The sequence below is a fragment of the Falco rusticolus genome, chromosome 10 (genome assembly GCF_015220075.1).
Source record: "Falco rusticolus isolate bFalRus1 chromosome 10, bFalRus1.pri, whole genome shotgun sequence".
In the NCBI taxonomy this organism is placed as follows: Eukaryota; Metazoa; Chordata; class Aves; order Falconiformes; family Falconidae; genus Falco; species Falco rusticolus.
In genome coordinates, this window is record NC_051196.1 from 20062736 (window position 1) to 20085421 (window position 22686).

Here is a 22686-nt window from a genome sequence, read left to right on the forward strand (position 1 = left end):
CTGGCGCCGCGTCATTGCGTCACGGCGCGCGCTGGCGGCGCGGTGTGGGCAGCGCGGCTGTACCGGCTGGCGCGGAGCGGGGCCTGGCCACCGCGGCCGCCCCTTCCCCCTCCGCACCGCGGCATGGCGGAGCCGGGCCCCGGCCCCAGCGGCGATAAAGAGGAAGCGGCGCCGGCGCCGAAGAAGCGGCGGCTGGCGGTCGGGGAGCGCTACGTGCCGCCGCCGCGAAAGCTGAGCACGGGGGTGAGCTTCGGCGCGGCGCACTTCGCCGAGACCACCTACTACTTCGAGGGCGGCCTGCGCAAAGTGCGGCCCTACTACTTCGATTTCTGCACCTACTGCAAGGGCCGCTGGGTGGGCCGCAGCCTCCTGCAGGTCTTCAGCACCGAGTTCCGCGCCCAGCCCCTCGCCTATTACCGCGCCGCCGCCCGCGCCGGCCGCCTCCGCCTCAACGAGGAGCCCGTGCGCGACCTGGACATCGTGCTCAAGGTGGGCATCCTCGCCGGGGCTGGGACCACCGGGAGCCCGGTGTGCCAGGGGAGGCTGGAGCCAGGGGCCGGGAGCCCTGTGAGCCTGCTGAAGCCTGCGGTGATCTGGGGGAATCGGTATCCTGGGGAATCCTTAAGCCCAGCGGGGTCAGGAGTACGCAGACCCCAGGCCCTGCGCAGAGCCGGCATGCCCCACGGCTCCCTGCTCAGCCCCCCAGGAAGGAGTGAGGCACAGAGATGGGCTTAAGGCAGGCCATCAAACTTGAAACAGCGATGTGCACAGTTGTCATGCTAAATCCTAAGCTCCAGGACAACAGGGCTCTCAAATCTCCCCGAAATATCAAGCCCCCCTTGCGTGTGGCCAGGCGGGATGTCTATGCAGGCTGGATTCACACCAATTATCTCTCTGTCTTGCAGAATAACGATTTTCTTAGGAATACGGTGCATCGCCATGAGCCGCCAGTGACTGCCCAGCCCATCCAGATCTTGGTGGAGGACAACGAGGTGGTGGTTGTGGACAAACCCTCCTCTTTGCCGGTACACCCCTGTGGCAGGTTTCGTCACAACACGGTCATCTTCATCCTAGGCAAAGAGCATGATCTAAAGGAGTTGCATACCATCCACCGACTCGATCGCATGACCTCGGGAGTACTTATGTTTGCCAAGACTGCAGAGGTGTCCAAGAGGATCGATGAGCAGGTTCGGGAGAGACAGGTGAGAGCTCAGGGCTGCAGTAGTTTTTGGAGTCTCTGGCATGGTATCTTCTTGACACAGGCTGGGTCCAAAGGCAGCCAGACTTCTGGTGTAGCCTTGGCAAGTTCCCCAAACAGCTTGTGGCATGCTACTGTGCTGATTATATTAAGCATGAGAGGCAGCAAGAGAAAATGACTGAGTAAAAATTTAATTGATTTTGGTAATATTAGATTGAAAGGGATCTCCTTCCCTAACACACTGTGTAAACTGGGTGGGATTACGCAAAACAACTAGAAAGCAGTTTTATTTGTAAGTGGACATGTATAGGTCATCTAATACTTTTTCATTTTTAAAAGCTTTAGAAGTTTTGTCTCACTTTTCCAGTGGCTCTTGACGCAAACAGAAAGAACCATAGCAGTAGGGTCCTGGCTTCCAGGATTTGTGTCAAACCAAAGGCTGCTGAGAGATGGCTCTGGAATTTACTATGAGGAAAACAGGCCAGGCCCCTGTGTTCTTGAGTTCTTAACTAGTCGAGGAAAGCTTGAGAGAAATTTGCCTTTAAATAGTTGATTTTATTTTATTTTTCTTCCTGTTCAGTTGTGTTGCCTGCAAAAGTATTTCTCTGAAGAGGAGTAGCTAGTATGGGACCCAAGTGTAGTTAGGACAGAGACAGTTTTCTGTTCTTTTTTTCTAAGAGTTACTCTTGTGTCTTCCCATAGCTGGAAAAGGAGTATGTCTGTCGTGTGTTGGGGGAGTTTCCAGAACACGAAGTGGTCTGTGAGGAGCCCATACTGGTTGTTTCTTACAAGGTGGGAGTGTGCCGCGTGGACCCCAAAGGGAAATTCTGCAAAACCATCTTCCAGAGACTCAGTTACAATGGCAAGACCAGCGTAGTCAAATGTCTTCCACATACTGGCCGCACGCACCAGATCCGGGTCCATTTGCAGTATTTGGGGCATCCTATTGTCAACGACCCCATCTATAATATGGAAGCCTGGGGCCCCGACAGAGGGAAAGGTGGCAAGATCGATAAAACAGATGAAGAACTCCTTAAGGCACTAGTAGAGGAGCATCGCTCCAAACAAAGCCTGGATATCTTGGGTATTTTGGAGGAGGACTTGAACTCCAATGCTGAACATAAAGACTGTGGTAGTTCAAGTGACTGTGCCAAGTCTGCGCAGGCTGACCCTGAGAACTCCTGCCCTGCCATGGATGCTATGGATCCCAAGAGAAATGACATAGCAGATTGTCCACTCAGCTCCAACACCGACCTGGAAACGCCTGAAAAGAAGACAGAACTCAGTTCACATGAGAATCAGGATGGGCAAATGAGAGAAGAGAGTTCAGAAGAGAAGGACCCTTTGTGTGCAGAGTGTAAAATTACGAGGCAGGACCCATCTCCCAAGGAGCTAGTGATGTACCTACATGCCTTGCGCTATAAGGGAGCAGAGTTTGAGTATTGCTCCAAGATGCCTGAGTGGGCAATGGAGGACTGGGAGGAATGACTGAGGACATCTGACGCCTACAGACATTGCTGGCCAGGACAGCATTTTATAAAGACCTAAGATTTATTTTTTTCAGTGTGGTTGAGGTGAACAAACTGCCTGTGACTTGAGATGGGGTGGGATTGTTTGGGCTGGAGAACTGACCTGCCTGCCAACAGGTGCTGTAAAAGTTGAGCAGGAAGATGGGGCTGTAACATGATTTATGCTGCCCCTTTAGCGAACTAGCACTTCAGGGCAGCAAACACTTACTTATCACAGGCAGTGTTGCCTTTCACCTCAATGAGTTCTGGGTTTGCTGTCAATTATCCACACAGACAGTTAAGTGCATGCACTTAAAGGTCATCAACTGATTTTTCTTCTGGCCTGCTATGTCCTTGAGTCTTACAATAAGAGCTGCTGGGAAGTCATTTAATATGCTGGATGTCATGTCATACAGAAAACTATTTTTAATGTATTTTACTGTCAGACTGATTTTAAAATTCAAATTATTACTGAGAACGCCATAAGGTAAAACCAAAGCACTGTGAAGCTGATCCATTTTGTGCTGTTTGTCAGCAAGGCAGACCTGGTTTAGAAATTACTCTTTCAGTATTCATTCAAATAATTGCTTTATTTAAAGTTAGTACCTCTAGGGACTAATCCCTTTATATTGGGCCTATTTCTGGAGGTACTAGTCCCCAGGTTATACGTTTTTATGAGATTTAGAAATAGACTGATTTAGTAGACCTTTGTTGCCTTTTTGTTCTGCTGTTTCCTCTGTGACATATCTCCTGCCTCTGGCTTCTCTTCGGAGAACCTGTCGATCTCTATCCCTTCTGTCTCATTGAAGACACCCTCATTCTTGAGCAAAAATCCGAATTAGAGGTCAGTCTGCGAACTTCTATTTTTTTAATTATTATTTTTTAAATACTGCAGGCAGGTAGGCAGGTTCTTTCTGATTGGTGTGGAATTGTTTTTAATACCACTTTAGTGTGACAATTAGCTTTAAAGAAAAACAAAAGCTGTTTTATGAACCAGAAGAATTTTTATACGTCTTATATTAATATATGTTTTCAGAGTGATAAATATCACTATAGTTCTTATTTTCATCAGTGGTTGTTTCTTGGCCTCTGGGAGGGTCATTATTATAATTCTGCTGTCTCAGGTTCTTTTTAATCTTTTTTTTCTGTTTTCTTCCCTCTTTCCTGTATGTGTCACCAGTGTCACCGACCAGCTCTGGTGGCTGCTGCAGACAATCCAAACCTTGGCCTGGGAAGAGCCGTGTTTTTTCAGTCCTGTTTGCAGACAGTGGTTTCTAGCCCTGTCACTCCATATCCACCTCTCCACACCCGTTGCTACATAGGGTGCATGCAGTGTCCTACATTTCTAAAATACTAAAGAAGCCTTAAAAAAGATGAAGAAAGAAGTCCGGAGGAGCAGATACCGTTCAGCAAGTGTGGCAACAGCCATGCTGGAGTGTGGTCCAGTCTCGGGTGATCTCTCCTTGTGCTGTCTGTGCTCTGGGGAGCTCTAGCTGTTTCTCAGGTCCCCGGCCCCCAGGATGTGGTTTCTGTGTAGATCTTTTATTACAAGTTTGCCCATTTCACACAGGGTACTGGAGAACTGCCTGCTTCACAGGTGTCTGAGTGGGATGCTGGGGACCTCGGGCTGGCCAAGCCTGCAGGGATGACTACCTTCCTCCTTGGCAAGGCTCCTAGAATCACTTGATGTTACCAGGACCAGGATTTGTGTACCAAAACAGAATAAACCACTGCTTTACTTCTTCCAAAATAGCTCAAAGTAGCCAAGTGACTTCTTTCTGCGCTGGATCATCTAGCTGATGTGTTGAATGTTTCTGCAAAAGTTGACACAAGCTTGAGCTTTGCTTTTCCACATTCTGCCAAGGGCCTCTTATGATTCTGATTTAATCACAGATGGTATTTTTTTTCTTGCCATCATTTTTAAGGCCAGGTCTAGTACTTAGCCACAGACAGCCTGTTAAACAAAGGAGATAAAAGGTCTCCTGTGTTTAAGAGAAAGCTAAACTCTAAAACTAGTGTCATCCAGATTTTTCATGCACTGAAATATGTATTTCATAATATATTCATTTCATAAATGAAACTTGGGCACCTTCAGTATATAAATAAGGGTGTCTGCAGCTGTTGCTAGCTTTAGACACAAGGGAAAGGTAGTAGGTTTTGGGGCAACAGTTTTGAATTAGACTTTGAGGTATCTCAAATTATATTTTCGGGGGGTGGGGGGGGGTGTTGGTTTGGGTTGTGTTCGTTTTTTTATTACTTCCCTACTTAAGAAATAAGCTTCTGAAAGAGATTTTACTGACTTGTGCCAGTAGATGGAGACGGGTGGCTGAAGCGCCTTACGTGGCAACTGAAGCTCAGTGCTGTGTTTTTCCTTTTTCTGGCTATGCATAATAACTTCATCTTTTAATTGGCACACCTTGCAGGTCAGGAAACCCTGGGGCTTCTGTTTTCAAGATACTTTCAACAATGAAAATTTAAGGTTGATTTCACGAGGAGCCTACCACCAATTCCATCGTATTTCATTTTATTCTGTTTCAGAGCTGGTGTCCAGCCACCACGTGCTGTAAACATGCATAAGTTGGTGTTTGCTATTTTGCTAATAGGGGAAATGTTACTGTTAGAGATGCCTTGTGATAAATTCCCATTTCAGATCAGGTTTGAGGTAAATAACTGTCCTGGCTGTGAGGTGGTTGTGGGCATGAAGTTATCTATACAGAGTGTAGGTCCTGGAAGAAGTCCTTTCTCTAGTACAGTTTGATTTTGATACATCTTTTTATGCTACAGGAAAGGAGGGGGAGAATGTGCATCTTACCAGCAGCTAAAGCAGCTTGTCTATACAATAAACCCTCCTGGCAAACCCTGGGGGGGAACTTACTGTGTGTAGGCCTGACCAGAATTAACCCCTAAGTCATCACCAAGATGCCAGTCTTCCACGCCATAACACTTTTCCAGCTGTGTTTTAACTGTTCCTGGTCTGTTACAGGTGCCATTGGAGAGACTATAGAGTTGTGATAAGGCCATTCTCTGGATTTAGCACAGTCTAATTTCCACGAGGATTTAAGCGTTGTCAAAACCGCTGCAGCGTATGCCTGAGGCCTGGCAGAGCTGTTCCAGCCAAGGGGGTGAGAAGCCCCTTCCCTTGGTGTGGTGTGTTTGAGCGGGAGCAGGGCAGTGCCCTGGGAGCTCTGCCCAGCATTAACTTGCACTTCAACACTTTTTAAAAAAGTTAATTATTGATGGATTGGGCAGGAAAAGCTTTCCTGTATCTCCTCAATAGTTGATGCTTTTTTAAATTGTCATCACTTCATGAAAAGCAAGGCCAAGTGCAATAGTTGTCTTTTCCTGAAGCAATACTTGGTGTCATTCCAGCCAGGCACCGGGATCGGTTCGGTGGGAGCTGCCTCAGCCCCTTGCCCTGCAAATCCTGACCCAGAGCTCTGCGGCGGGGTGGCCCAGCCTGGGGGTCACTCGGTGGGATGGCTGGGGACACTCAGAAGGGTCTGTGCCGGCCTGGGGGTCACTCGGTGGGACGGCCGGGGACTGGGAAGGGTCTGTGCCCAGCCTGGGGGTCACTCGGTGGGACGGCCGGGGACAGTCAGAGGGATCCGCACGCCCACGGCTGTGACACCGCAATTACCCGGGCCGCTGTCCCGGGCGGCACCTCCGCTTCCCCTTCCATAAGGGGTAAAGGCTCGGCCCCGGGAGGCGGGAGCCCGAGGGGCCGCGGGCCCCGCGTAGGGCCTGTTCCCGCCGAGCGGCCAACCCGCTGCCGCCTCCCCTCACGCCCTTCCCCGCGGAGCGCTGCCGCGGGAGGGCAGGAGCTCGCTGGCGCTAGGGGCCGCGGCCGGGGCAGGTCGGGAGCGCCTCGGTCCCCTGAGAACTGTGAGCAAAAATAAAAAAAAACCGGGGAAGAAAAATTCGTGTTTCTCGACGAGGATGGGATTCGAACCCACGCGTGCAGAGCACAATGGATTAGCAGTCCATCGCCTTAACCACTCGGCCACCTCGTCACGATAACACTCAATCTCGCCCAGCCTATAGGGAAGTAGGTCGCCCGGTCCCGGCGCCTTCTTCTTCCCGCCATTCTCCCTGCAAGATGGCGCCGGCTACTCGGCCCGCCGTTGACACGGCGCACAGCGAGGCCACCGCGCGGGGACCGGGAAGCCCTGTGCGAGTGGCCTCCGCCTCTCCAGCCTCGCCGCTGCAGCTGCGGGGCGCGCCGGCGAGGGGCAACGCTGAAATGGCAGGCACCGGGCTGGTCCCGCGGAGGTCGCCATGTTGTACGGAGCGCTAGGGGGCGCCATGTTGTACGGCAGCCGCCCCACAGCGCCACTCTGTCGTACAACGGCGGCGCGGCGCAGGGCGCAGGCGCGCCGGCAGGCGGTTAGATTTGAATAGCGAAGCGGCGACGGCCTAGCCCGATGAGAGGGGGGGGCGTGGGGAACAGCGGCCGAGCGCAGGGTGGAAGGCCCCACCGGCAGCGGGCGTGAGGCCTGCGACCGCAGCAGTAGGTGAGGGCGGCTGGGGACGGGGACCGGAGCGGGAAGAGGCGAGGAGGGGGCAGGGCGGGTCGGGGGAGCGCGGGAGCGGCTGAGGCGGTGGCCGTTGCGCTGTCGCTGCGGCGGGCCCGGCGGGGAGGGCGCGCAAACGGCGGGAGACGGAGGCCGGCCGTGCCGGTAGGAGCGGGCCGGGAGGGCGGTGGAAGGGGACTGGGCGGCCTCGGGCCGGGACCTGAGGAGATTTCAGCTGGGGAGGCTGGAGTCGGCGACCGCTTCGGAGGTGAGAGGAATCGCCTGATAAACCGGCCGATAAATGGCAGTCTTGGTCAGAACGAAGCCGTTCAGGTTGGGGAAAACACCGGCCGAAGTGCTAACGAGGCATAAACCGGCACTTGGCGGCGGTTCCAGACGGTGCTCCCGGGCTGCCGGCCCTGCCAGGGCGGTACGGCCAGCGCGGGGGTCGTGAGGGAAACGCTCAGAACAAAGGGGAATCGCAAAGATTCTTATTCTTAAAGGTGGGGGGGAGACCTAGGAGGGCTTGGATAAGCATTTGTAAGATTATGAATGAACCGAAAAAAACCCTCTGGAGTGATTCTTCCCTGTTTACAGCGTGGAACTGGGAGGTACTTAATTATCAAATGTAAGAATAAAAAGAGATGCTTTTTCATAAACAGAATAACAGAGCATTTCAATTCGCTGCCATATGCTGGGTCAAAGATAGGTGCACAGGTTCAAAGAATGACTGCTGAGCATGTTCATTGGGACATGAATTCAGATTAATAGGCCTAACAGCAGACTCCTAGGGACTCTTCATACAGCCATGCGCTGCTCTTCTGCTCTTCTCTAGGCACCTGTACGGCTGTCTTTGTATCACTTCTTTTTTTGTGTTTAATCTGATCCTGGGCAGCAGTTCTTAATGTCCAGCGCATTGGGGCTGTGGGCTGGAGAGCCGCCCTTGGGATGCCTGCCTGAAAGCAGTCACGGTTTTGTTGCTGAGAGCTGCAGGCCCTGAAAGCCAGAGCCTCTTGGCTGCCATTTTGACAGGTGCTAATGTAAACCTGCTGCCTCTTTGGCAAGAGGAATTCTTCTGTAAAAAATAAAACAGGAAATTAATAAAGTTCATTTCAGCAGGCCCGCTTCTGTGTACAAGTACAATGTCATTGTGGAAAACTTTTCTTCTGGCTTTTATTTGTTATACCTTCACATGCAATGGTGTCTTCAAAATAGTGGGGTTGGGGTTTTTTTCAGTTTAAGCAAAGGAATTTAGTGTGTGTGTGTGGGGAAATCCATTGGGTAAACTTTCTCACACTGCTTTCTTGCCCTGCCGAAACATGGTCCTTGAGCAAACTGGTATTTCTGAGCAGATTGTTCCTTTTCCCTTCCCCTATAATTCAAAGTCTGCTCTGCCTTGTGAGCAATATCCCAACACTATGCAATAGTGTTTAATGTGATTTAGCATTTTGGTAAATCTAAAGCTTTCTTTTTCCTACATAAGGCTTAGTTTTAGCTTGGAAAATAAGAGTCAGTTGGTGCTTTAAATCACCTACAATCAGGTAACCGGCTTGGTGGACAAGGGAGAGCAGTGGATGCTTACCAGAGGGAAATTATCAGTGTGTGTGAATACCCGATGAGAGGGTTTAAAGAAGGCAGAGCCAGGCTCTTCTCAGTTGTATTTAATGAAGGAACAAGAAGTAATGGGCACTAATTGAAATACAAGAAATTCCATTTAAACGTAAGGGGTGAAACGATTGCAGTGAAGATGGAACAGGTAGTGCAGAAGGGGCTGTGGCATTTCCCCTCTGGAGATAGTAGAAATGGGAGTAGACGCTGTCCTGAGCAATTTGCTGTGGCTTTAAGCAGGGGGTGGACTGCACTATCTCCAGAACCCCCGGCAGACCTGGGAGCCTGTGATTCTGTGACATGCAAAAGCTGAGTAGTCCTGTGCAGATCTCTCTGTTTCTAATTTTAAAATGTAACTGTTAGTTTTACAAATCACTTAATCCTTGCTTACACAAGTTTTTTTCTTAAAATGTTGCTTGCTGAGGCTTAGCAAGGGGAGAATAAAGTAATGTGATAAATGCTGTCAGATTGTTTAGAGCTCTCCTGTAAGTAGAATTTGTGTAATTATTCATGGAGGGATGCATGTAGATAAAGATCATCACTGGAATCTAGAAAATTGCATGTATTGATCTCACAGTGTTCATCCTGTGGTACATTTTTCTGATGGTCTTTATCAGGTCTGTGGGAGACTAAAGTTATGAGGAATGTTAGTCTGGCATTCAAAGCCCTGAATTTTGTTTCAGTTTACAAGAAATGTTAGGCAATATTAAGTCTGTGTTAGCACTGGTGTCCTGTCAGTGTGGGTTAATTAATTTTATCCCCTTATGCAACCTTTGATAAGTCTTGTTCTCTGTGCTAGCAGGAGTTTTTTTTTTTTTGCGTTGACATATGATATTCTTGGGGTGAGAGAATATTGATTGAAAAATTGTCTTGTGTGTCAAAGAAAACTAGCAAACTTAGTGTTGTATAATAAGGTTTGATCACATTTATCTCCAACAGTTATCAGAATCTTAAATTCAAAATGAAAGGGCACCTAACTGGTAAGACTCTTAGCACAGTTGTTTTACAATATGATTATATAGCAGGAAAATGTGCACTTGAGAGGCCTCTTATACCTCAGTGTGTTTCTGTGACTAGAGAAAGGTGGAGAGAAAAATTGCAGCATCTAAGGCTAGTATCTAGCCATGGTTTTATGCAGTTTTCTTACTGAGGTTTGTTAATGTTTTTGGATTTCGGTACTATATTTTATAGGAAAAGCACATCCTTCAGAAATGGACCAGATTTGTGTAGACTCTAACATGGAAAAGTAAGTTGAAACCATTGAAGAATTCTATTGTGATATAAATATTGATGTTCAGAGACAAACATTTCCTTAATCTCAGTGTGCACTTCAGCATCTCTTGAATGAATGTGTTTTTCCATTGGCAAGAAGAAGAACGGGGAGTTTCTTTGATCATATGTAGGAAAGCTCTGAGGAAATTTCATAGCATAGTCTGGAGGCTAACTGACCATGGGTTTTGGAGGGCAATCTGCTGAATTTTCTAAAGCTTATTTTTGGAAACTAGTGCTGGAATGAATGATCTATTCCAAACAAGCTTGTTTATTTAATTTCACACTTGTAAAAATAATGATGAAATCTATCTACTAACCTTAAAAACCTGGCATATACTGTTCAAGAACTACATATTGGTTCAATTTATGCCCTAATACCCGTTTCCTTTTCTTCTCCTCCAGTGATAATACAGAGCACATCAGAAGGAAGCGACTGTCCTCTGTGAGTAACTTAAGGCATTTCTTGAAAGAAAATGGTGTAACTAAAGGAAGGAAAGAAAGGGAAGCTGTAAAGGGGAACTAGTTTTCTCATCACAGTTGAAGAAGAGCATTCCAAAAGCAAAGAAAGAGCCTATTAGATTGATATGATTGGCTAGGGCACTGGTGGCTCTTACAAACTCTAGCCAAGTAACCAGTTCTCGAACTTGGAGCTGATCTTCTCAACTGTAATATTTTCTTTTAGATTTTAAAGGCTCCACGAAATCCTCTTGATGATCTGGGAAGTGAGAATGAATTGACACAGGTAGGTCTGTTAAGTCCTTTCTTGCCAATGCTCATAACATCTTCAATTTGCTCCTCAACTTGTCACTGATTAAACTATGTCACTAGAATAATACAGGTGTAAAAACTCTTGTAATAACTGCTTAGGAGGATAATTTTTGGAGTACTAAATATTACAAGAAATCCATTAAGTTTTTCTTATACTTCTGTTTTACATCAGAGTGTTTCTTCTATCCAGAAAAGAGGAATAAACAGAGTTTAGTAGGAATAACTTGCTCCTGCTGTAGTCCGTTTGACTTGAACTTTCCAACAGTGTACAGATAGGTATAGTCAGTAAGATAATTTTACATCTGAAGAAAAAATAGCCTGCCAATTTGTTTAAAGTGAAAGCTAAAAAATAAACGTTTTCTTCCAGGAATATATACAGAATATATTTCATGTTTATGATGTCTATTTTTTCTTAGAAATTGTAACTACAGCCCTGTTCAGTTTGGATTGTTTTTAAATGTCATTTCTACCTAGGGCGTGATCCGTGGACTCATGCTCTAGTTGCATCATATATTTATATGATTTATCTGTTGCTGATTACAGAACTTGAAAACTCAGCATATAAGGCTTTCAGTGAAAAAAACCTTCAAAAAATTTAAGTATTTTATGGGCTTTGTTAGTCACGTGCCTATAATGGGTAGTACCTGGTATGTGAATACTTTGTGTTTTCTTAAACAACACAGGTTCCACTGTCCCAGAACTATTTAGTTAGGGAAGCTTATTGCAGACAACTGCACAGTAGTGGTATGATGAATTAGCTTTCCAGTGTATGTAATACTGCACTGTTACGTACCTTGTAACATTGCATGAGTATGATCATGTAGTCAGTGACACCATTTAAACATTTCTATAGGAAGATGGTGACTGATTCTTTCATGAATCCTTCCTTTTCTCCCATAAAGATGAAACTTCATTACTGTTTTTTTCTTCAGTTCATGTAACAGAAAACTAAAGAAAAGCAGTTCTGCAACCTTCTCACTAAGCAACTACATGTATTTTCCCTAGTATACCAGTCAATATGCCAGACAAAAATCCTTGTGACTGGTATTCTGCTTCTTGTGTTTGAAACCAGGCAAATCTTGCAGTGATATTTAGATGCTACTTCTTGTGAGATGGGTCTCTTCATAGTTCTCCAAGTTCTCCTGACATAAAGTAGTTTAAGGGTGTTGATAATATCTGTTGTACTTGTTGGGGTCATAGAATATTGGGTTTTGGGCAATGATTTTTTTTTGTTTGTTTTTGTGTTTCATGAAGAGCTATGCTTATAGTGGCTTATGGAATAAGACGAGTCCTCTGTTATCAAACTGTTTTGTTCTTTATTGTCAGGATATCACTATAGAAAAACGTAGGAAAAACTCTCGACGTGTCAGCTTTGCGAACACCATAAAGTAAGTTTGATCTGAGGGATGCAGATCTACGTCCTTTATTTAAGCATAAAAAGCAGGCTATAGGTAGTAAACTGGTATCCCTTAAAATTGCCTTCACTGAATATTCACAAATGTATACAAACAGCAAACTGGTAACTGTTGCTATATTGAGTTGATTTTGAGCCCTGAGCCACTATTCGTTTTCTCTTCCTAGATGGAAAAAAAACCAGTTTAATGAATCTAATATAATCAGGAATTTTTTATTTCCATCGGAAGTGTGATAATGGCATCTTCTCACTGGAAAATATGCTTGGGTTCAGTACATTTCTGGCTTTTAACATCTCATTTTAGAACATACTATGTGGAAAAGATTGAAATTAGGGCTGGGTTTTTTTTTTATTAGGGGGTGCTTTTCTTTTAATATATTTGAAACAGATGGGCTTATGTTTTAAAAAATTGGTGATGTTTTTGTTCTTAGCTGCAGAGTCTTCCAGCGAGATCTTAAGAATAATGGGGCAGAGGGAGAAAATACAGGTAGGACTCCTTTTTCTTCTCCTAACTGGATTCAAAGAGTATTGGCAACAAAATTTTAGCTTGAATTTAAGAAGTCAGGACTGTCAGTCACAGGTAAGGAACAATATGGTCAGTTGTCTATCATGGACTGGCTGAAAACCCATTAGTTACTGGTACAGTGGACCTTGTAGCTCAGAAAAAGTATTTTTTTTAGGCAAAATGCACCTAGAACAAAATCTGCCTTGGGGTTTTAGATCAAAACAAGGCTGAGCAGAATGTCATTCACTCAGCCAAACATTACCTAGGGAGAATCTGAAAAGCTAATGCATTTTTCAAGTACTTCTCTAGGTTTTTGCCACGATAAGGCAGCACATCAAGAGTGAGAACTTGAGAACATTCTTTTCTGTGTAGTTTACTCTTGTCTCCAAATGTTTTGATCATGCTTCTCACATTGTAATGTTGTAATTTTCTTATTACTTTTAGAGTGTGCAGCAGATACAAGGAATCATGTCTTTACTCAGTAAGTTTGAAAAAAAAATATTCCCATGACTATAGCACTCTGTACTGCAAATACATTTCTTCCCATGATATGCAACCATCAAATTGCTCCTCAGAGAAATGCAGCATATGTATTTATTTAGGTATAAAATTACTCAGTGCTTCTGGTGAAAGAAGGGATACAGGGGAAAAAAAAAAATGATATAGCTGTGTTGGTAACTCACAAAAAGATGGTGGTTTCTGAAAAATTGCACCATTATGTCTTGAAACCGCTTCCTTCCAAAGATGATTGCTTGGGAATGCTTTCCAGGAAAGACCTACCAATTCCCGTATCTGATGGATGTAGTCTTTGATATTTATTACTGTAACTTTTTCCCTCGGAGGTGGATAAAGTGTTAGTCTAGCCTTAAAGTTGCCATCTAGATAAAACACAGTGATGGGATTTTTAAAGTTAAAACCACCTGGTAAGTAAAACAAGAGATTTAGACACTTCCTGTGTGTGAAGGGGAATTTTTTACATTTAAAATATATAGCAAGAAAACAGCTTATGTACAGCTGTAGTTATCTCATGCTCTTAAAGGTATCAACCCAGTACAGTAACATCTATGTGTGTATGTGCATGTATATAGATATATATACACACGCACATACACACAAGAAATCAGCACTCTAGCTAAAGTTTGTTGGTTTTGAAAGAGCAATCAAGAAACAAGTGGAGAGCAGAAGGCATTAGAAGTCAGACAGAAAACCACACAAGTTGGACATTGTATCTGGCTTTTGTTTTACAGAGAAATAAATTATTTCAGGCTTTATGAGCACAGCTTCAGTTTCCCAAAGATAAAGGAATACCTGGAAGTGGAAGATCTGAGTTAAAAATAAAGAATTAATCTTTTCTTTTTTTTACTTGTCACTGAGGAATTAAAATGCCACCTGTATGTTGAACGATGGCTTGTGGCATGCTAAGGGGAGAGAATCTCATGGGAAAATAAGTTTGCAACTCAAATGAGAATACATTGAAGAAGATGTATAAGCAGCAGCTGGTATCTGCTGCCCAGTCCTGTATGAGCAGTGCAGCAGAATTCTCTGCCCTTTCAGTATATTGCTGAAGCCTTCTGTTTTGAAATCTTTTAACAAACTGTTTACCTAACCTACCTTTTATAGAAATGAAGAGCCTGAAGCTGTTCCATGTGAAATCACTGGTGAGTTTGGAAATAGATTCAATAACAGAATTACCATCTTTATTTAAAACTATTGAGTCTATTTGGGTAATTTTAACATGCTTAGAACAATCTGCTCGAGATCACTATTGCATGAACAGGGTTTACCCCTTGAAGCTGTTTACAGGCACTTTATTGTAGAATTATGGGTGGCCCTTCTACATATTGGAGTACTGAAAATATTTTTAGGATATATTTGATTTTAATTGTACTGGCTTAGTGATATTTGTAAAAACAATTACATAGATCTTCACCTTGGTGAGTAAAATAATAAGAAAATAGCGCAACAAATGGAGTATTTCCTTTTCTTTCAACAGGGATGAACAGTTTGCTTCACGCCCCCATCCAGGCATCGGTGCAGCAGACTGAGGTATATGAAGGCTTTTATTTCTTCGGTGCTGAAAGTAGCAGTGTCCAAAATATATTCAAATAATTTGTGTAGTAAAGATGAAAAATGTAATTCAACTTCCTAAAAAATAAATCTTTGTATTCACATAAAATTCTTCTGAAAGCTAATCTTCTATATTTTGAAGTATTTTCCTAGTTTGATAGGCATTATGCGGTAGCACTGATAACTCTTGCTTCTAGAATTGCTTGCTAACTTTCCTGTACGTGAGCTAGTTCCTCCATTCTTTTCAATTCTTGTCTAAGAATTTGCAAAGGAGCTTATGTTTCAGGTAGGTCTGGTTATGTATTTTTTCTCATGTATTGTTCTCTGTTTGTGTATTTTTACTTCCATGGGTGGAATGGATGTGCACAAATGTACTCTCTGTTCCTGCTGTGAAAAAGCCTTAAAAAAATTGCAATAATTAGCATGAAAAGGTAACTTAATTTCTTCAGCTGAATCAAGTGATAAAACACAAAATTCTTAGCTAAGGACTTCACAGGCACAATTGCACAGAGATCCTGAACTGTGTTACACTTCAGTGATGATGTTACAAGACTGTTGTTAAACAAAGCAATTGCTGAAACAGTGTCCCTTGCTGCAATGGCTTCTGACTTTTATGTTGAGTTTGAAGACACAGCTTAAAAACACACGTTAGCTCTTGTTAACAAATGTTAAAACAAAATCAGTTAAAATCTAGTGTGGAAGAGAGGACATGCACCGTGGGGCTAAGAAGGTCAAATTGAAACTGTCTCTCTCCTTGGTTTGGATAAATGTGTATGGTTATTCTTCTTATAGTATATTTTATTTCTTATATTTATAAAATAGGATATATAATATGAAGTAAACATGAAACTGTTGTAAATATATTCATAATATTTGATAAATACAGTATTCTATCTTGTTACTGGCCCATTTTTCCCCCCAGCTTTAAAACTGTAAATTCTCTCTATTAAAATAGAGATTAAAATCTCCCTAGTCAGTGATGAAAAAGTCTTCTAAAGCATCCAGCTTGGTGCTGCTGATTTGGGGCACAAGCATGATAAGCTGGGCAAGGTTTTTACCTACAGTTAGGAAGGGGAAAAAAAAATAGGTGAAAACTGCACTGTAGAGGTATAGAAAGTACTGATCCATAAGATTCAGTAATCATGCCATACTTACTAAGATCTGGCTAGATATGAAGCCTTTGCCCAACAGTAAACTTGAGATGCGTTCTTTCAAAAAAATCCATTTAAATACGATGTGCTCTAATGATTGTAGTCATTCTTTCCTTGAATGTGTTACTGCTTTTCACATTGATATTGAAATCACATCATATTGAAATAATTTTTTTTTCCAGAAGATGATGTAAAGATAGAGCTATAACCTTAGGACTGCGTTACTTGAGTTTTGCTTTAAATAGAATAAACGATTCTATCATTTGTCTTAAATGTCAGTAACTGTAATTTCTTCCCTCCTTGTGTGTGTTTTTTTTTTTTTTAGTGGCATGATGCAGACAATGCCATTCAAAGGACAAATAAGCATGACACCACCCTCATCTTCTCAGATGAAAATGAAATGGATATGACAGCTAGTCACACTGCAGTGATTACACGTAATCTGAAAAACAATCAAGCTGAGAAAACTGAGAAAATAGATATTGTGTCATTTCTGGCTGGGTTAAACTCTAACAATGGAAAGGCAGAAATGAGCAAAGAATTTCGTTTTTTCTCAGAGCCTACATACCATTCGTGCCCATCTTTTGAAGACAAGAACGATGCTAATACGGAAAAAAAAATAGATTTCAATAAATTTTTGATGGGCTTGAAGTTAAATGAAAAGACACTCAATCCTATTGAAAAAGAGAATGGTTTTTTTGACCCTTCACAGGTCTCAGATGACGTGGCACGATCTTCCGTGAAATTTGTATATTCCCATGAGCCACTGGACACCTGCAATGTAACAAAAGTCTTTAGAGGGCAAGATGATGGAATGGAAGTGACAAAATGCCAGGAAGCTGACATTAAAGCTATGTTTTCTGGTGTTTGTGAAGCTCCACCAAGGCAGTTACAGTGTGCAGATGTTACTGAGATGTTTGCAGATGATGGGATGGATATGACAACTATTCATACTGCAAAAATGTCTTTTCCCTTCCCCAGCCTAACCTTCAAAAAGGATTTCCCTTCCACAGAGTTAGATAATTCTATATTAAAGAGAGCATCTAATCAGCATTTAATTGTTCAGCAGGATTCTCAACTTTGTACAGACAGAAAAATAGTAAATGTTGAAGACAGACGAGATCCTACAGCACTGCAAACTGTTAAACAAGAGGCCAGAACAATGTCTGCCATCCCAGGATCCATTTCTTCAGAGACTGTCTTCAGAAGTGGTAAAACTGTTGATTTTTCTAAATGTGATGACATGGAAATTACTGGGAATTATAAGGATGTAATCTGTATTGACAGTACCAAAGAAGTGAACAGTTCACACCATAAAACTTTTGAAATGCCAGTTAATACAAACTCTTTGCTAGCAGAAAACAGACATCCAGCACATGGTGATGGGGACGTTACAAAGAGTCTAACATCTTTGGATAATCGAAGTTCTGTGTCGTATAAAAATAGTGCACTTGAAATATCTTTGGGCTCAGATGAACGAATTGAAAAAGTGACCCAGGATCATGGGACTGCTTCGGTGAATGCTGGTTTTGAGTCACACACAAACTCAGTGTCTGCTGGTGTTTCTAAGAGTAGACTTCAGCACAGTCTGGCAAACTCTCAACCTGTTTCTCTGCCAGGTGAGAAGACTGTAATATTCTCGGGAGAAGACATGGACTTGACTAAAACCTGTGTTGTCAAGGTTGATGGGAAGAATGATGAGAATGAATCTCCTGCTGGAGTGCTCATCTCTGTCACCTGCAAGCCTCACTTTCTTGATAACAGATCTACATCTACCAATTTAAATCAACAGGAAGAAATGGAAATAACTAAATGCCATGCTGTTGTCATTGATGATCAAAGCAACAGGATAACTGCAGAAGCAAAACAAATGCCTTGTAAAATAATTCCAGGGAAGAACCAGAACAAAAATGTCAATGGAAGTGCAAATTCTTTAGATATGGACAAGGAAAATATTGAGGTGATAATTATCAATGGGAATATTAAAAGAAGCCAGGCTATAGAAATGAATACTAAAGATCTTGAGATGATAATGGTTGATAAAAACCTTGGGAAAACAAACTTTCAGGCGAGTGGTCCAAGTTCCTGTTCAAAGAGCATGTGTTCATTACCAGAGCAAAATAGAGAGGTCCCTGAGAATATTGTCAGCAACACTGGTGCATTCAGGTCTTTGCAAAGTCAAAAAGTTGTTATATCTCAACCTTTGGAAAAAAAGCTTCCAAATGCTTCCATTTCCTGCATGAATGACAAGATGAGCATGTTTTCAGATGATCAAAACATGGATATAACCAAAACTCATACCGCTGCCTTTGACATTGCCTTTATTAATACAGCACAAAAATATGAGAATAATCATAGTCAAAATAATGTAATATCCAAGCAGCTGCAAAATCAGACCTTCCAGTTTCCTGGTAGTCAGACTGCAGCAATAGAATGCAGGGATTTGAAAATGAATGCAGATAAGCAAACTGTTACTCCTTTGGCTCCAAATGGTTTGTTTATTGCCAGTAATGAGTCCGCTCCCTCTGGAATGAAAGGAAATGAACAACCTGGAACAGTATTAGGAATAAATGCAGATTGCCAAAACTCAGACAGGCAAGAGAAACCCCATACTATGAAGGTGGTAAACAAAGTATTGCCAACTCGAGTAGATTCGGAGAGACATTTTTCAATTGCTAGAACAGTTTCTTCAGGAGATTTAAAAAATCCTCACTCAGTTGATGGCCAGCACTTGAGGACTGCTGAAGAGCCCTTACTAGCTGATATGTCTGAACCACATAAGGGAAGTTCCCAGTTGCCTTTGTTTTCAGAAAAGTCAGTTGTGTTTCCCTCTGGTGAAAACATGGACTTGACTGGAAACTGCGCGGTAATGGTTCCCGACGGCAGCATCAGTGCTGTTTTATCAGAAAGAAAAACAGAACCTGGGTACCTTGGTCAAGACAAAAATAAAATAATGTCCTTAAAAGAGGGGGTCATGATGACAATAAATAGCCAGGAGGCATCTGCGTGTGATGTCAGACACCAAGAAGCACACAAGAAAATATTAGCTGTGAGTGGGTTAAAACATTTGCCTTTTGCAGATGAGAAAACGGTAATATTTTCAGAAGATGCAGATATGGACATCACCAGAAGTCATACAGTTCCAGCAATGAACAAAATAATTTCACAGCTTAAAAGTTCAAATGATGACACAACCTTTATTTCTGGAGATAAAACTCAGGTTTTTGCCTGCAACAATGACATGGAAATAAGTAGACTCAATACTGTTGCAAGTGATAAATCTGTGGAAAAGGCTGCCTCTCAAGGCATGCTTAAGACAGCTAAAAGGACTGGAAGGAAAAGCTTGAAGGGAACAGGGGAAAAGACCATTTTATTTTCATTGAGCGATGAGAATAATGACATGGAGATCACAGAGAGCCATACAGCTGCAATAGGCCATGAAATTGTCTTGCAAAATGAGCAAGGGCTTCATTCTCTCTCTTCAGCTGATCCTGTTAAGACTGTTATGTTCGCAGATAGCCAGGCTGACATGGACATTACCAACTCTTGCTCTGCTGATAAAATTACTGTGAAAGTTGTATGTGATGATAAACTGAACTTAGATGAGGAGGTTGGACAGCAAGCACTTGCAAATAGTGAAGCTACTAGGCTTGCTGTGGATGATATGGAAATCACTAAACCCCATGATGTAGCTTTGGAAGAAAATTTTCTGCAAGGTAGGCAACCCAATCAGCCTGTTCCTTCAACTTCCACAATTATGTTCATGAGTTACCAGGCTGACATGGAAATGACTGAGTCTCACTCTGGTGATGAAAGTAGATTAAAGTTAGCTAAACAAGTTGGACAGGAGGCTCTTTCAGACAAAAAACCAGTCATTTTTACTTTGTCTGACGAAATGGAGATCACTAAAACTCATACGGCTGTATTAAGTGGTAAAATCGATGTACAGGACAGAGAGGCCGTTCCAGCCATTTCTGCAGTTCATGCTGATAAAACCATTGTGTTTACCCACAACCAAGATGATATGGAAATAACTGCATCCCATACTATTGCTGTTAATAACAATATTAATGGATTTGAGAACCAAGAATTGTCACTCAAAAGCACTCAACAACCGGACTTGCAGAGTGCATTGTCATCTGGCAGAGATGAAATAGATTCCTCAGAAACAAAAGACCTGAATGGTAAATATCTTGCAAAATCTAAGGATAAGCCCAGCATTCCCTCTAATGTTTCATCAGCCTCAGCATTTCCTAATGAGAAAGGAGCTATGCAAGTCCCCGGTGGCACAGCACCAGGTTCCGTTTATTCTGTCTGTCTTCCAGAAGAGACTATGGATGTGCAGGTACCACAGAATCTTGTCCTTTCCACAGGTAATTCTGTCCCTGTAAGCACTGATCAGGATCTCATACTGCCAGAAAACCTGAAAGCAAAGAGAGCTACTTTCAAGCTTCCAGGTAACGGTCCTGTAGATTGCAGTGAAGAAAGTAGTGTTTTGGTATCCCATGTTTCACTTCCCATCCAGCAATCGGGTTCTTTCAAGGGTTCTCCAGATGAGTGTAGTACTCGGGGAGACCAAGTATTGAAAGTTGTTTCATCTAGACATGAAGATTTAGCTACAGATTTAGGCTTGGCTGAAGCAAGCCTTGTTACAGTTTCTAACAAGAAATCAAAGGAAAATGAGGGGCTGTCAGCTGAAGGGGAGACACCTCCAAAAGACTTTCATGTAAACTCTGAACAAACTAAGCAACTTCTGGTCAGTGGCAGTCCAAGAGATCAAACGGATCCAACTCTTGCACCTGAATTATCAGGTATTTTAAATGTTTGTTCAAAACTCAAAAATATTAGAAAGAAATCTGCAGTTCTCTCTGTTTCTGAAGCTGCTTTTTCTGACCAGTTGCCCAAATCATCAGCTCAGCCAGAGGATACCTTGAGGTCAGATAAAAATACTGTAAATGAACCAGATAATGTATTTTATACCAAAGGGCAGGAGAACACATGTCTTGAATCTGGAGCTGCTCCCATAGATGCACATTCAGGCATGGCACTTAAGGATAAATACCAAGGAATAAATGTCCCTCTAGGTATCTTCCAGCCAAAATTACCAAACAGAAGAAATCCTTCTGTTTCTAGTGTACAAGACACAAGTGCAAAATCTTCAGGCAGAGGAGAAGCATCAGTTTCAGAAGTAAATGTAAATGCTCGTGAAACCCCACATAACAAGTCTACTAGGCAGAACTTCAGCCCTTCTCAGTTTATAGCAGAAGAATTTCTTCCTGTCTGCCTAGAAGAAATGGATTCAAATGAATCTGTAAGCTCTGAACTCATGGAAAATGCATGCAATGAGATAAACAAAAACCAAATCTCCCACAATGAAAAGAATCCATCTGAGGAGACAAAACCTTGCAACACAAAAAGAGCTTTGGAACAAGATGAGGAAGATCTTCAAAGTCTGAAGAAGACCAAGAGTGATGAAAACCTGGATGGTGAGGTCTCTCGAGGCTTGCAGGTGAGCCTAATCCCCTGTTAAAAGGATACAGTGAACGTTAACAGGACTTCTATTTAAATCTTGGGGTGTAAGCAGATCTGTTGGTAAGTTTTCTTGCTTCTCTTAACCACCAGTTTGCTGTCATTTTGCTGTATTGTTCCCTGTATTTTTCATGATTTTGCCAAAACAGAAAAATCAGGTTGAAGCATGGAACCTCCCTGAACCATGCAAACCAGACAGAATAAAGGATATGCTACTTTTAAATCATCCTCTCCATAGTATCGTAATACTTTCTTGACTAAACACTTCGTCCTCTGAACTGAACTGTTCGCTAGCTGCTGCTTGGGAACAATGATAGAGTAAGGCCTAAAGCAATTATTTAAAATGCAAACATGGATGTTTAGTTTAAACTAGTTTTTTTATAGACAGCAAAAATTGCAGTTGAATCAAGAAAATTTGTGCAAATATGCAACATTAATCTGACCTTAAAAATAAGTTTGTAATCATCAGCAGAAACTTTCCAGTTCCAAAAGCTGGAGGAGTGTGCTATGGAGGCTACTGCTTTGACTGAGAAATGAACGGATGTTTTTGCAGCTTCCTTTATGTCATCATAGGAAATGGCTTAACTAGCCATATGCTGGTTTCTCATGCTGATTAGATGTAAAATGTGCTGATATTAAAAATGAAACAATTCTGAATGTCAAGAAATAGCTGCAATAAACTACTGAGCAACTTGTATTGTTTCATATAGCTCTTTTAATATATTTTTTTTTAACTTTAATTAGGTTACTTTTGGTGCTGTGTCTCAAAGCCAAGGAGAAGCTCATAAAGGTGAAGAACCTCCAAATCTGTTGGCTAAAAGCCACGACTGTACTCATGCCAGCACTAGCAGCTCTCTGGATTCTGTTAAGGCTGACAGAGAATTAACAAGTAAGACTTCCTTTGCCATAATAGTCTCAAACCTTGTGGTCTTTATGCATAGTCAAGGAAGAGCCCTACCTGTAGTATATATTTCATTTAGGAAAGGCCTTGAATACCTGTGTCACAGCTTCTCACCCAGCCGCTCAACATGCTTTTATGTTCTGGCTGAGTCAAAGCCATTCAAGGAGTACTGAGACTGGAAGGAAAAGGAGCAGAATTTAAGTACAGCTTGGTTTTCAAGGGCAGGTTGGGCTGGTGAGACAGGTGGGTTACCT

At 42.8% G+C, this 22686-nt stretch overlaps 2 protein-coding genes and 1 non-coding gene across 4 annotated transcripts in view; 2 read left to right on the plus strand and 1 right to left on the minus strand.

The window, feature by feature from the left end:
• The first annotated feature begins 4 nt into the window (after positions 1-4).
• On the plus strand, positions 5-4458 carry RPUSD2 (RNA pseudouridine synthase domain containing 2). Its single transcript, XM_037401942.1, has 3 exons — positions 5-489; positions 906-1202; positions 1901-4458. The coding sequence occupies exons 1-3, from the start codon at positions 124-126 to the stop codon at positions 2684-2686; spliced, it is 1449 nt and encodes a 482-aa protein (XP_037257839.1). The 5' UTR covers positions 5-123; the 3' UTR covers positions 2687-4458.
• A 2176-nt stretch (positions 4459-6634) lies between these two features.
• TRNAS-GCU lies at positions 6635-6716 on the minus strand. Its single transcript has one exon. It is a non-coding gene; the product is annotated as a tRNA-Ser (tRNA).
• Positions 6717-7076: 360 nt separating this feature from the next.
• The window catches only part of KNL1 (kinetochore scaffold 1), a 30994-nt gene continuing 15384 nt past the window's right edge, over positions 7077-22686 (plus strand). Inside the window, exons 1-11 of one of the 2 annotated variants that reach the window (XM_037401722.1) lie at positions 7077-7217; positions 10017-10071; positions 10500-10539; positions 10780-10839; positions 12192-12253; positions 12711-12766; positions 13229-13265; positions 14405-14442; positions 14778-14830; positions 16328-21511; positions 22276-22420. In XM_037401722.1, coding sequence (XP_037257619.1) covers positions 10037-10071; positions 10500-10539; positions 10780-10839; positions 12192-12253; positions 12711-12766; positions 13229-13265; positions 14405-14442; positions 14778-14830; positions 16328-21511; positions 22276-22420 — 5710 coding nt within the window. In that variant the 5' untranslated portion in view covers positions 7077-7217; positions 10017-10036. The remainder of the gene's footprint in view (positions 7218-10016; positions 10072-10499; positions 10540-10779; positions 10840-12191; positions 12254-12710; positions 12767-13228; positions 13266-14404; positions 14443-14777; positions 14831-16327; positions 21512-22275; positions 22421-22686) is intronic. The other variant, XM_037401721.1, reaches the window with a different exon arrangement.

What these genes read in the sequence shown, in the direction of transcription:
- RPUSD2 (XM_037401942.1), top strand. Translation starts at nt 124, where the DNA reads ATGGCGGAGCCGGGCCCCGGCCCCAGCGGCGATAAAGAGGAAGCGGCG. An exon ending in ACCTGGACATCGTGCTCAAG is followed by an intron (nt 490 to 905) that starts GTGGGCATCCTC and finishes TCTGTCTTGCAG; the next exon opens with AATAACGATTTTCTTAGGAA. An exon ending in AGCAGGTTCGGGAGAGACAG is followed by an intron (nt 1,203 to 1,900) that starts GTGAGAGCTCAG and finishes GTCTTCCCATAG; the next exon opens with CTGGAAAAGGAGTATGTCTG.